Below are 15,104 nucleotides of genomic sequence, written 5' to 3'. Positions count from 1 at the left end.
ATCTCCCCCCTGAGAATCCTCATGTCCTTCATCCTCTGGATTAAGGGTACCGTCACACAGTGGCATTTTGATCGCTACGATGGCACGATTCGTGACGTTCCAGCGATATATCCGTGACGTTCCAGCGATCTCGCTGTGTCTGACACGCTCCTGCGATCAGGGACCCCGCTGAGAATCGTACGTCGTAGCAGATCGTTTGACACTTTCTTTAGTCGTCTAGTGTCCCGCTGTGGCGGCATGATCGCATGGTGTAACAAAGGTGTGCACGATATTGTATACGATGTGCGCATAGTAACCAACGGCTTCTACATCGCACATACGTCATGAAATTATCGCTCCAGCGTCGTACATTGCAAAGTGTGACAGCAGTCTATGACGCTGGAGCGATATTGTTAGGATGCTGGAGCGTCACGGATCGTGCCGTTGTAGCGATCAAAATGCCACTGTGTGACGGTACCCTAAGCCTTCTTTTATTAGCCTCCTGAGGAGCACTAGGGGAGGGTGTGGGTTGGGAAAAGGTGGCCAGAGAGTTTTTGATCTTGTGCTGGATTAAGCCTTTAATCTCTTCCATGAGAGTTGGCTGCTCTTCCCTAATAATTTTCTCTGTGCATTCTTTGCACAATGTCTTGTATGAAGAGCACAGGTTTTTTTTTTTTTTTTTTAACACAAACTGCGCATTTGCGCGTAGCTTTGGATTTGCCTCCTGATGCGGGTTCCTTGTCCCCCTGAAATACAGGGGAGAAGGAATCATAAGTTTGCAACCCGCATCAGGGAGTGGACACCCTGGGTCAGACTACTTACTGGGGCCAGACTACTTACTGGGGCCGGGATGGTGCTGGGATCTGCAGGTGCAGAGCACGAGGCAGCGGACATCTCCATGATTTGCACCACACAGTGGTCCTACCTGAAATGTCTTCTTGTCCGGGGCTCTTAAATAGGCGACCGGACCACAGCACCTGTCCTCCTGGTGAGAGGACCTCCTCCTCCAGTGTCCGGATGTATGTGGGGGGAGGCCGCCGACACATCCACGCCGTTCTATCATGCGTTCCAGGGTGGAACGCAAAAGGACCTTCCTAACCACTGAAGCCGGCCGGCGTCTGACGTCACATCCTGCCGCCGGCTTCAGACCGGAAGTCTTCATTTCGCGCGCATACCGCTGGAGGAGGAGAGGGACTGGAGAGCTCCGAGAGGTCTCCAGCCGAAGAATGCCCCCCAGACCTTGCCCTGCAGGTACGGACTGGTGGCGGAAGTCCCGAGTCCGGAGGAGACGGGAGCAGCGCTCGGGAAAGAGAGGTAAGTCTGCTCCTGTTAGAATTTCTTTTCCCCCTGGTGACCGCTAACGGCAAAGTACACCTGGGATGACCTCTTCATCCCTAGTAGGGACAGGAAAAAACACTGAGGGGAGGATGAGGGAGGGGTTATTTAACCTCTGTCATTTCCTGTCCCTATTAGGAAAAGGGCATCATCCTCCAGGTGTGCTGTTGTGGTGGTTACTAGAGAAAAGTCAATAGCAACAAACACCAGAGTCAAAACATGCAGAACCTTGTGTTGTATCACTGCCAACTAACACTAGTGTGGCCATAAATGACAACTCGACACCGACACTCAGCAATTAAAATTCATGGTTGGTAGGTAGGACATAGCCAGGTACGGACTGGGGCTGAAATTCAGCCCTGGCACTTGAAATCACACAGGCCTATGCCGTCCCCAAGCACCAGATGGGATATATTACTAATACCACCCTGGATGGAGGAAAGGAAGATTTACTACAAGACCAATATGTCTAATGATACCTATGGCCTGCTGGGGTAAGTGACGGAGTCAACCACTGTGTGCTCCATCACAACTCTTAACAGTATGGATGTCTTAAGAACACCAATTCTAAAACAACGTAGCAGACAAGGCGGCCCGCGACCAGACAGGCCCTTCTGGCAGTTGCCAGAATTGCCAGTCCGGCCCTGGCCCTAAAAAAAGGACATTCAACACTTCAGTGTCAGAACAGACCTGATCAAATCAAAGCAGACAACACTGCAGGATTTTACTGCCAAAAAAAAAAAAAAAATTACCAAGTATCAGGTCTACAGAAATCCAAAATCCCCAAACTTCTATACTGACTAATCATACAAGATAATCAGCAGATAAGGATATTAGACTTTTCTCCTAAACCGGAGATTAGCCACACACAAATACACGGGAGGGGGGGGGCAGAAGAATTCTGACTTTCAGTGTTCGTGTAAATGGTGGAAAAAAAAAAAATAGTCAATGTAAGATAAGATCAGAATCTACGACGTTAGGCAAATTTTTCTGTAGAATTTCACAACCTTTACAGAGGAAGTTAAATGTTTAAGAGTACCTATCGTTTCAGGGGGACTTCAGAATAAGCTTTCTACATGATGACAACATTTCTGGACATTATATCACCCTTTTCACTAGCTTTCCCCCTCTGCAGACTCCATCACAAATTTTCTCTTGTCTGAGCTAGTGAGTGGAGATTAGCTGTTCTGACATCTTCCACATGCAGTGCATACATACGAGAGATTGCTGCTGTTCCATCGCTATGAAGCACATGTTCAGAAGCGGTATGGCAGATATAATGCAGTACTGAACAGTGTAGCTGTGCCTCCAGCAATAGGTTGCGATTACTCAAAAGATGCATTAACGTGCATCTGATATTATACCACCATTTCAGAGTGAGCTCGCAGACTGTCTTGTTTTCAGAAGGATAGCTGATTTTAACAGGTTTTCAAAGTGAGTGATAAGTTTATAAAGTAGAAAAAGGGGGAGAAGCGACTCATAAGTGGAGAAAAGTAGATTTCTCAGATAAGATACATCAAAGTTTCTTTTAAGGTACCTTCACACTGAGCGACGCTGCAGCGATACCAACAACGATGTCGATCGCTGCAGCGTCGCTGTTTGGTCGCTGGAGAGCTGTCACACAGACCGCTCTCCAGCGAGCAACGATGCCGGTAACCAGGGTAAACATCGGGTTACTAAGCGCAGGGCCGCGCTTAGTAACCCGATGTTTACCCTGGTTACCAGCGTAAAAGTAAAAAAAAACAAACACTACATACTTACATTCCGCTGTCTGTCCCCGGCGTTCTGCTTCTCTGCGCTGTGTAAGCACAGCGGCCGGAATGCACAGCGGTGACGTCACCGCTGTGCTTTCCGGCTGGCCGGCGCTCACAGCCAGTGCAGGAAAGCACAGCGCCAGGGACAGACAGCGGAAGGTAAGTATGTAGTGTTTGTTTTTTTAACTTTTACGCTGGTAACCAGGGTAAACATCGGGTTACTAAGCGCGGCCCTGCGCTTAGTAACTCGATGTTTACCCTGGTTACCAGTGAAGACATCGCTGAATCGGCGTCACACACGCCGATTCAGCGATGTCTGCAGGGAGTCCAGCGACGAAACAAAGTTCTGGACTTTCTGCAGCGACCAACGACATCACAGCAGGATCCGGATTGCTGCAACGTCACGGATCGCTAGCGATATCGTTCAGTGTGAAGGTACCTTTAGTCACTGGTACTACCTAGTCTTAAATCAAATCACAGATTTTGGTGTTTGTATGCAGTTCACAGGAATAGACAACCTCAGACAACTCTAGCCAAGCATTTCTAACCCAGGGGGTTAATTTTGCATTACTTGTGATATTTGATTTGGACAGTCCCGAATGTTCATTACTTGTGATATTTGATTTGGATGGTCCTGGAGGACACATACTGTTATGCTTGGCTGAATAGACAAACAAGGAGATTTGTTAAGAGGAGAGCACACCAAACAGTTCCCTTATCTTGGTCTACTTGCATGGGCTGTGTTGGAATACACAAAAGTCTTTGTGATAGCATGAACAGAAGGAGAGGAAAAAAAAACACCATGGAGCAGTTGATTTTTTTTTTCACTTACTTGAAACAGTTTTCTTCGTAGATACTGTTCCAGATCTTCCAGGCGTCAGATCCCTTGTAACCCGTGTAACGTTCAGGGTTAATTAGTAAGTCGACGTACTCTGCATCCGGTGACTCCTCATCTGAACAAGAAAAAAAAAACAAAAACATGTAGCCAGTCATCTACAATCACTTTATATTAGATTGCAACGCCTTGCAACTTAATAGGCATTTAAAGTGCTCCCTTCAGCAGGATTGTGCACAGTAACTACAGACAGTGTCAGGTCGGCGCCGTTATACTGATTACAATGATACCTGGTGATGAAATCCATCTTGTGGCTGTTGTGGAATCTTTATTTTCAATTTTGAGTTAATGATACCCTCGTGTCCCAGGGTGGGGGATCTTCATGTGGCACCCTGATTAGGTATTCACCAGTATGGCCGCAGTCTAGGCAGGACTGACTGACTGACTGACTGAATAGGCAATTACTCTTCTCGAGGAAGTGAAAAAGGCACACTGGCACTCACAGGTGTAAACCAAAGGGGGATGAAGCTGCTGGTGACGTGACGGGTTCTGTGTCTAATCCTGTCTGAGTAGCATACAAAAATTAACCAAGAAACAGAGTAATCACCACCACGTGAGTAAATACTAATAACCAACTCGCTCTAGTGTGCACACCTGTGTGTGAAAGGGCGGGAATGTACGGGTGCTGTCATGGGATCAGGAATACAGTCATCGGTAAGTAACTACGATTTTCTCTTTCCCCCATGACGGCATCACGGAGAGAATTACAAAGATTGTACATTAGGGGGGGACCACTGCCTCCAGAACCCTTTTCCCAAAGGTGAGATCTGAAGAAGAGGTCAAGTCTAGGCGGTAATGTTTGAAAAATGTAGAGGGAGAAGACCAGGTGGCAGCTCTACATATCTGGTGTATTGAAACGCTGGCTCTCTCCAACCAGGATGATGCCACTGCTCTGGTTGAATGGGCTCTTATGTCCTCCGGGATGGCCGCCCCACAAGAGGAGTAGGATTGGGTGATGGCTTCTCTTATCCATCTCGCCAGTGTGGCCTTCGATGCTTTTTGTCCCTTTCGTGGACCCTGGAAGCAGACAAACAGAGCCCTATCCTTCCTACACTCTTGTGGCTGTCAGATATGGGACCAGGCATCTTTTTACATCTAAAGTATGCAGTACTTCTTCCCTTTTATTCTTGGGACTGGGACAGAAGGAGGGCAAGGAGATCTCCTGAGTCCTATAAAACTGACGAGACTTTGGGGAGGTAAGCTGGGTCCGTGCTAAGAATTACTCTATCTTCAAGTATTTGAGTGAAGGGTGGGTACGCCGATAAAGCTTATGTATCACTAACACAGCGGGCAGATGTTAAGGCTACAAGAAGGGAGGTCTTCAGGGATAAGATTTTTAAAGGAACCCCAGACAGGGGTTCAAAGGGGGTTTTAGTTAGCGCATTTAGTACAAGACTTAGGTCCCAGGGAGGAGTAAGTATGGAGAGGGATAGGTTTGGATTTACTTGAGGCTCTAATGAATCTCATAATCCAGCGATTTTTGACTAAAGGCCCCTTCACATTAAGCGACGCTGCAGCGATACCGACAACGATCCGGATCGCTGCAGCGTCGCTGTTTGGTCGCTGGAGAGCTGTCACACAGACCGCTCTCCAGCGACCAACGATGCCGGTAACCAGGGTAAACATCGGGTAACTAAGCGCAGGGCCGCGCTTAGTAACCCGATGTTTACCCTGGTTACCATCGTAAAAGTAAAAAAAACAAACAGTACATACTTACCTACCGCTGTCTGTCCCCGGCGCTCTGCTTCTCTGCACTCCTCCTGTACTGTCCGTGTGAGCACAGCGGCCGGAAAGCAGAGCGGTGACGTCACCGCTCTGCTTTCCGGCTGACCGACGCTCACAGCCAGTACAGGAGGAGTGCAGAGCACAGCGCCGGGGACAGACAGCGGTAGGTAAGTATGTACTGTTTGTTTTTTTACTTTTAGGATGGTAACCAGGGTAAACATCGGGTTACTAAGCGCGGCCCTGCGCTTAGTTACCCGATGTTTACCCTGGTTACCAGTGAAGACATCGCTGGATCGGTGTCACACACGCCGATCCAGCGATGTCCGCGGGAGATCCAGCGACGAAATAAAGTTCTGGACTTTCTTCAGCGACCAACGACAGCACAGCAGGGGCCTGATCGTTGGTCGCTGTCACACAACGATTTCATTAACGATATCGTTGCTACGTCACAAAATGCAACGATATCGTTAACAATATCGTTATGTGTGAAGGTACCTTAAATCATGGTTGTACAATGCTCCCAAGGCCACTACCTGTACTTTCAAGGTGCTGGTGGCTAATCCCTTTTCTAACCCTTTCTGTAGAAACTCAAGGATTTTGTCTATTGGGATTTCTCCAGTTGGGTCAGAATCGGACAAATTAATTTTATTCATACCTTCCCGTATGCTTTAGTGGTTACCAATTTTCTACTCTGTAGTAGAGTGGATACCAAGTTTGATGAGAAACCCCTACTGCTTAGGAGTTCCCTCTCAAAAGCCAAGCGGTCATGTGTAAATTTTTTGTGTGTGGGTGATACACTGGTCCCTGGGATAAAAGATCTGGAGTGTCCGATAGAACCCAGGGGTCTGAAACAGACATCCTTCTCAGCCAAGAGAACCATATTCTCAGAGGCCAGAAAGGAGCCATTACGTATTACCATTGCTTTGTCCTCCCGTATTTTCTTCAATACTAAAGGGGTTGAGGGTTATTGGTGGGAAAGCATAAGCGAGATGATAATTCCAGGGTATCGTGAAAGCATCTAGAGCTACTGGGCCTCCCCAGGGATCGATTGAGCAGAAGGTTTCTATTTTCCTATTCCGACTGTTCGCAAATAAGTCTATTTCGGGTCGAACCCAGAGTTTTACAATCTGGTAGAATACTGACTGGTTTAATTCCCACTCCCCTTGTTTTAGACGTGTTTGACGTTGAAAATCCGCAGTTCGGTTCTCTGAGCCTTTTATGTGGAGGGCTGTCAGAGACCCTAGATTGTGCTCTGCTAGACGAAAGATGGACTGGGTTACCTCCATCAATGCTCGAGACCTGGTGCCCCCCTGGTTGTTTAATGTATACAATAAACTTGGCACTCAAATTGGTTGCAAGGTGAAGTTAATTGTCTTTATTGCACATCCCAGATACAGCTTAGATATGCTACCACTACCTGGTTGTCTGAGAAGACCCTTACATGTTGGGAGCGAAGAAAATCTAGAAAGTGAACGAGAGCTAGTTTTACTGCCAGTAACTCCTTCATGTTCGAGGAGGTTAATTTTTGCTTTTAAGTCCAGGGCACTTGGGCTGATTGCCTAGATGTGCCCCCCACCCCCAAGGACTTGCGTCCGTGGTTAAGGTTTTTGCTGCCGGTAATACCCAAGGAACTCCCTTGGTTAAATTGATTGGGTCCGCCCACCATGCTAGGGAGTGTACAGTCGTTGACGAGATGTTTAATTGCCAGTCTAAATTCCCGTGTAGAGAAACACCTGCGTCTAGTATTTCCCACTGCAGGTCCCGGGTATAGCATTGTGCCCACTGCACTGCCAGGATGCAGGCTGTCATAGATCCCAGCAGGGACAGTGCCTTTCTCAGAGTAGTTACCGGGGAATCTGTCATTTGTAACACCATTTGTCATTTTTTGGATCTTCCCCTGTGGAAGGTAGCATTTCTGTTTGATCAAGTCTAGGATTATCCCAAAGTACTCCTGTACCTGACTTGGAACAACTCTGGATTTGGGTATATTCAGCATCCATCCTATACTCGTTAGAGCTCTCATGACCGTATCCAACTGTTTGCAGTGGTGGGAGGAGACACCTATTACCAAGAGATCGTCCAGATAAGGGACTATTAGGTTTTGTTCCCTTATGTGGACCATTACTTCTGACATTATCTTTGTAAATACTCTTAGTGCAATGGCTAACCTGAAGGGGAGTGCTCTGAACTGGTAATGTTTTACCTCCCCCTGGATTGCCACCACTATTCTGAGGTATTTCCGGTGGTCTCTGTGAATGGGCACATGGTAGTATGTGTCTGTTAAGTCTAATACAGTCATGAAACACGATGGAAAAAGCATCTTTACACAAGATTTTATTGTTTCCATTTTTTTTTTTAAATTCGTTTATTAATTTCAGAATAGACAAACATTGCACATATTACATTTATCATTATTAAACATACCATCAGATACAAATGATTACAAACATCATCGCATCCAAAGTTCAGAGGCAATAGACTGTGCATGTTGAATCACTAATACCTACAAAATACCTACTATACAACTTAAACAACTTTAACCTTTAGTAATAAGTCGCCAAAAGAAAACAGATTCAAGTTTGCTCTGCAACGATGTCCCCAAACCCCATGCCCTCCTCCCCGTGCATATATCTAATCCACGCAGACTACAGAGTATGATGAGATGAGTTCCATCTACCCCAAATTTTTTCGAATTTACCTGGACATCCTCTATTATGGTACAGTGTTCTTTCATATGGGATAACCGAGTTCACCAGGTCAATCCAAGCTCTGAGAGACGGGGAGGAGCCACCCATCCACCTTAATGCCAGTACCTTTCGTGCTAAGAAGAGCGTTTCTCGAAGGAAAATCCCAGTATGGTGATCCCAGGTCTCTGTATCCCACACCCCAAATAGGCAAGTCAATGGTTCAAGTGGGACAGGGATTAACAATAAAGACGTTAACAATGTCGTGACTTCTTTCCAATAATGAAGGATTACCGGGCACCGCCATATCATGTGGGTAAAATCCGCATCATGTGCGTGACACCGTAAGCAGTCTGACGTCTGAAGGCGGCCCATTTTAAAAAGTCGTGTCGGAGTCAGATAAGTCTGATATGTAATATATAGCTGGGTCATCCTATTGTTAACTGAGGGAGAAACTTTAGTTGGAGATTCCAAAATATCTTCCCACTCCTCTCCCAGTGTATCGGGAAGGAGTCCCTCCCATTTCTTTTTTAAGGTGTTAATAGTGAGCCCATCTCCCACGGATAATAGGTATGTGTATAAAGAGGAAATGAGCCCCTGAGGACCCTGTGATTTGAGAATGCCTATAAGGGGTAAAGATGAAATTGCTCGACTTGCACCTGCATTTCGCATATGTGACTGGAAAGCTGACCTCAGCTGTAAATAACGGAAGAATTGAGATCTTGGGATATTGCAGGTATCCCGCAATTGCTCAAAGGACACAAAAACATCCTGGTTATACAAATTACCTACCGAGAGAACACCACATGAGATCCAGAACTCAGTAGATGGGTGATTTAGTAATTCTGGAAAATAACTATTATACCACAGTGGCATTTCGGCTATTATATCTGTATATTTAATAACTTTTTTAATTTGTCTCCATATTAATCTCGCTTGTCGAAGCAATGGCAGCAAACGGGGAGCACTGACTTTCTCCATTTCCAAAAAACCCAGTGGACAGTCAATACGGGCAGAATGGATTATATGGCTTTCTGAATTAGGTAGGGAGTTGCTAGGCATCCATTTGCTTATCGCCCTAGCCTGCCCAGCAAGATAATATAGATAAAAGTCTGGTAAGGCTGCCCCTCCCCCCCTTGCCGGTCTCTGTAGAGTAGATAGCTTGAGTTTGGGTCTAGTCTTCCCCCATATAAAGGACGTGGTCAGGGAGTTTAAGTTTGCAAAGAAAGATTTGGGTATTGGCACAGCACTATGTTGTAGACAATAATTAAATTTGGGGAGCAATATCATCTTAACTAAATTAATGCGACCTGCAACGGAGAGAGGGAGTTTGCTCCAAGCTATGAATTTAGATTTGGCCAGGTCCAATAGTGGATAAATATTAAGTCGTAGGTCCAGCTGACTATATTGAGACATATGTATTCCTAGATATTTGAAATTGGAGACTACAGGTAGTGACGAGAGATTTTCGAGACGGGGCATCGGCGCATGAGACAGAGGCATCAGAGCAGACTTATCCCAATTGATATAGAGACCAGAGAATTTGCTAAAATTATCTATAGTCGTTATTACTCGCGGTAGTGTTTCTTCTGTTTTATCCATAAATATGATCATATCATCAGCATATAGACCGATGGTATCTACACGATCCGCAATACTTATTCCCTTGATATCTGTGGAAGACCTTATGCGTATTGCCAATGCTTCTATCGCGAGGGCAAAGAGGGCCGGGGACAGAGGACATCCCCGACGGGTTCCCCTATGTAAAGTAAAGGAATCAGAGATAGAATTATTCACAATTACCCGTGCCCTAGGATTCCTATATAGTGTATCTATCCCTCTAATGAATTTATCTCCAAAACCGTATTTCTGCAGACATGCAGAAAGAAAAGGCCATTCAAGGGAGTCAAACGCTTTAGCTGTGTCTAGGGATGCCAGAGCCCAGTTATTATCCAATTCTAGGGAGCTATATTGAATCACTGATTGGACCCGCCGAATATTAATAGAGGTACTTTTCCCAGGCATAAAGCCTGTTTGATCTGGGTGTATAAGATCTAATATGATTGTATTTAGTCTAGTGGCCAATATTTTAGTGAAGATTTTATAATCTACGTTCACCAATGATATGGGGCGATATGATCCACATTCCAAGGGGTCCTTTCCCTCCTTCTTAAGTACAATGATATTTGCATCATAAAATGTTTCAGGCATAATTTCTCCCTCCCATATATTCTGAAGCACCTTCAATAAGAGTGGTGCCAGGTGGTCCCGATATTTTTTATAGAACTCAACGGGAAACCCGTCAGGTCCAGGGGCCTTCCCGGTGGCCATATCCATTATAGCCTGTTCCACCTCCTCCAGAGTAAACTCGGCTTCCATAAAAGCTTGCTGGGTTGGGCTCAGTAAGGGGAATGTCATGTCTGATAGATAGTCTATACATTCAGGGACCCCAAGACCGCTACCCGATTTGTACAGTGACTTATAGTAATTGCAAAAACTTTGAAGAATTTCCTCGGTGGAGGATACCAACGAACCATCGAGTGTCCGAATCTGTAGTACCGTGTTGGAGGTGTTATGCTGACGTACCAAAAAAGCTAGGAGTTTACTGGCCTGATTCCCCATTTCAAAATAAGACTGACGGGTAAAAAATAATTTACGTTTTGATTTAGTGTCTATATTTTGGGTGTATAATCTTTGGGAAGTGAGCCACTCCACCCTGTTGCCGTTAGTTTGATTGGCCACATAGGCGGCTTCCGAGTCCTTCAGCCGTCGCTCAATCTCGTCATCTTCCCCCGCCGTCACCCTCTTTATATAGGAGATTGTAGAGGACAGACATCCCCTCAAGTATGCCTTTAGAGTGTCCCAGAACAGATTGAGATTCGAGGGGTCTGGGTGAGTAGAGACAAAGCAGTTTAACTGATCAACCGTTCTATCACTAGCATCTATTAGTTTCAGCCAGAAGGGATTCAATTTCCAAGGTATATTATTATTTGACTGACCGTATTTAAGTTTGAGAACAATTGGGCTGTGATCTGATATCCCCCTGTTACCATGTTCGACACTATTCACCCACAGCGCTAGGTCGCTAGATCCAAATATGTAATCTATACGGGATAGAGACTGTCTAGTTGAAGAGTGACAAGTATATTCCTTTATCTCAGGGTGACGTGTTCTCCATAGGTCTAACCATCCGCTACCGTTCATAAATGATGCCAATTGAGAGTGAGATTGAGAAAGGGGCCCCCTTGACATCTCGCCGTCTAGTCTCAGTCTGTCTTTAAGATTATCCATGACTAAATTAAAGTCTCCCATACAGATAACACTAGCATTAGGATAATTTAGGGAGAAACCCAGTGCCATGCGAAGAACCGATATGCCGGCCGGGGGTGGGTTATAAACACATAATATCACATATTCCTTCATATTAATAAAGGCATGAACAAAAACAAAGCGACCTTCGGGATCGCGTCGTGACTCTCTAGCCTCCCACCTGACATTCCTATGTACCAACAGGGAGACCCCTCTGGAGTAACTGGTGTGAAATGCGTGAAGGGACCATTGCACCCACGGCTTTTGAGTACACTTAGCTGTGTCTCTGGTCAAATGCGTCTCCACAAGTGCTACAATATGTGGATGATACCTTTTAATTTGTGAAAATACCTTAATTTTCTTTCGAGGAGTCTTAATACCCCGTATGTTCCACGTCATACATACAATCTCAGATCCCATATCTACGTTCGGGAAAAGGCATAATATACACCACAGCCTGGGCGGGAATCAGGAACATCATACAGAGCATAAGGTTATCACTGGCGACTAATAAACATAACAAACAATTGAAACTGGTGTAAAATACCAAACCAAACAACATTTGAACAGTGGAGGAGTGTAATCCTACACTCCTATAGTTGAGTAGAATAGGGGATACCCTCACTAGAATCAGCGTCCGGTATAGTTGACAAACTCAGCACCCACATAGAGAGCTCTAGATTGTGTTGCCATCAGATAGAAAGAGCTACTCAAGAGTCCGGGGTACTAGGCCCCTTGTATGACCGTAACCATTCGACCGCCTCCGCCGGGTCAGTGAAGAACAGGGAGGAGCCTTCATGAACAATACGGAGTCGAGCTGGATAAAGCATGGAGTAAATGATGTTTTTATCCCTGAGCTGCTTTTTGACTTCCATAAATCGAACTCGCTGCTTTTGAAGTTCCATAGAGAAGTCCGGGAAGATTGATATAGTGGCATTATTGAATTTAATAGGGGCCTTCTGCCTTGCCAAGCGAAGAATTGCATCCCTGTCTCTGCAGTTAAGGAGACGTGCCAGAAAGGGTCGGGGCGGAGTTCCAGGAGGAAGAGGTCTCGTTGGGACCCTATGGGCCCTTTCCACAGAAAATGTTGAGGAGAATCCGTCTCCCAGGGAGGTTTTAAGCCAGTCCTCTAGAAATTGTTCAGGTTGCTGACCCTCCGAGCGTTCTGGTAGGCCAATAATTCGGATATTATTACGGCGCAGCCTGTTTTCCAGGTCATCTGCCTTTTGCTTCCAGGCATTCACAGAGCCAGTGGCCTTTGATAACTTAGCCTCCATTGGGGCAATGGTGTCCTCTATCTGAGACACCCTTGTTTCAACCTCTGAAATACGCCCTCTCATAGTTTGTATATCTTGTCGCAGACGGCCCACTTCAGTATGCACGTCTTCTATTTTCTCAGTGAGAGAGGACCTGGTGAGAGATATAGCCTGCATCAACTGCTCAGATGCTTGTTTAAGAGTCAGTTCGTTTTGTTCTCCCTCCTCATTGCTGTCAGAAAGACGATTTTTGCGTTGACTCTGCGTGGGATTATTTCTGAGAGAGCGTGTATTATCTGGGGCATCTTCTCTGGCATATTTCCTCAACTTGTCAGCAGCCCCCGCTCCTTTAGGATGATGCATAGTGATTGGCAGAAGATCCCCACCAAAGGACCAGAGTTATTATTATGGCAGTCTATTCTCCACTAGCAGACCGGACAGGGCCAAACACCGGGATGCACCCCCGAGAGGCAGCAAACCAAGCAAAAAGTCTCAGATATCTGCAAATGTATCAACTTAGGGGTTTGCCCAGGCACCGTGTCCCAGAGCAGCCACAGTTCCCCAGGAAGAACAGCAGGGAGGGGGAACGATCCCTCCAAAGTAATGGTGCAAGCAGGGGTTTTGATAAGGGGAGTGCAGGGCCCAATTTTCCAGGGCGCACACCGCTCTGCCCCTTTTAGTGTTTCAGGCCGGTAGCTCACCTCCTGAATGCACCGCAGTCTTGCTATATAGCGCCTCTCTCCTTGCTGCTGGAGAGTGCGCTATGGTAATGGCCGCCGTCTCCCAGGGCCCGCCCGCCGCTCCAGACCCGGCACCTGTCTCCTGCTCCTCGATGTTCCACAGCGTCCCCGCTGTATGTAAGTGCCTGCCGTGCTCCCCGGGGGATCCACCCGGCTTCAGCCGCCGCCGGCACTGCGTCCCGCCCGTCGGAGCCGCGCTCAAAGATGGCCGCCGCAGCTCAGGGACTCTGCCGCTCTTCCAGGCCGCCACAAATACCGGCTCTCCAGCGTTCCACCGCCGCCGCCCGAGGAGTCGCCGGTCTCCCGAGCTCTCAAAGCACCGTCTCAGCCGGTGCAGGCTGCAGTTCAGGGGAATTAGTGGCCGGATTCAGGTCAGGATAATGGGAGCCTCCAAAAGGTGCGTCTTCTCTCTTGGCTTACATAGCCACGCCCCATTGTTTCCATTTTGAAATGTTGGAACTCCAGGAACTTGTTTAGTCTTTTTAGGTTTATGATCGCCCTGTACGTTCCATCTTTCTGCGAAGAAAGAAGGGGGAGTAGAAGCCTTCACCTCTCTCCTGGTAGGGGACTTCTTGTAATACCCCTTTCTCGATCAGATTCAAGATTTCTTCTTGAAGTGCCAAATTGCGTGTGATGGTTTTTGGGGCGTTATCATGAAAGAATTGTTTAGAAAGGTACTGAATTTTAATTGTAGACCTTCTACATTGGTTCATTGGACATTAATTGTTTTTAATTTATTTCTAATAAAATTATTGTTCATTGTGCGGTTTTTATAATTTATTTATAAGCATTTTTCATGTTTTTGTGTAGAATCATGATTCGATTTTATTTTATTGACAATGTATCAAAATAGATTTTTATTCTTTTGAATACTTTTTTTGGGTATATATTATTGTTTTCAGTATTCATAGTATTTCATATCCTTATAACGGTGGTATTTCTTTTCTGTATAGGTTTTGTGCAAATTTTTTAGAGGCCTTTGCTATAACCACGTCCAACTTTGGCACCTTACTCCGTAGGGAGCAGGCCGGATCGTCAAACGGATATTTTCTTTTAGGCGTTAGGAGAACCTTCTTATCTGGCTTTTTTCATTAGTGAGTGGATTTTCTTATTTATCAGGAACGCTCTCCGTTTTTTTGCTCTAGACACTGAACATTATATCCTCAGCCGTTTTTTTAGGACGTTCGTCCACTAGCCCCATAGTTGTCCTTACAGCTTTCACAAGGGCGTCTGTCTCTTCAATAGGGAAGCAGCTGCGCCCCCCTTCTGAGGATGATGAAGAAGACTGGGAGGATGACGATCTACTAGAGTCAGATAATTCACTTTCTGACTCACTCGTACTAGATTCTGGGGATCTATGCATAGACCTACGTTTTTTTCTTTAAGGTCTTAACCCCTTTAAGGGCATCTTCGACCTGGCTTCTTAT

The 15,104-nt window shown here is 46.0% G+C and overlaps 1 protein-coding gene across 1 annotated transcript in view; it reads right to left on the bottom strand.

Annotated features, from left to right (window-relative positions):
* The window catches only part of ERO1A (endoplasmic reticulum oxidoreductase 1 alpha), a 65,291-nt gene that overhangs the window by 21,351 nt on the left and 28,836 nt on the right, over positions 1-15,104 (bottom strand). The window contains exon 7 of the mRNA XM_069738747.1: positions 3,901-4,021. Coding sequence (XP_069594848.1) covers positions 3,901-4,021 — 121 coding nt within the window. The remainder of the gene's footprint in view (positions 1-3,900; positions 4,022-15,104) is intronic.

Source organism: Ranitomeya imitator, chromosome 1 (genome assembly GCF_032444005.1).
Source record: "Ranitomeya imitator isolate aRanImi1 chromosome 1, aRanImi1.pri, whole genome shotgun sequence".
Lineage (NCBI taxonomy): Eukaryota > Metazoa > Chordata > Amphibia > Anura > Dendrobatidae > Ranitomeya > Ranitomeya imitator.
This window is presented reverse-complemented; position numbering and strand designations above follow the sequence as displayed.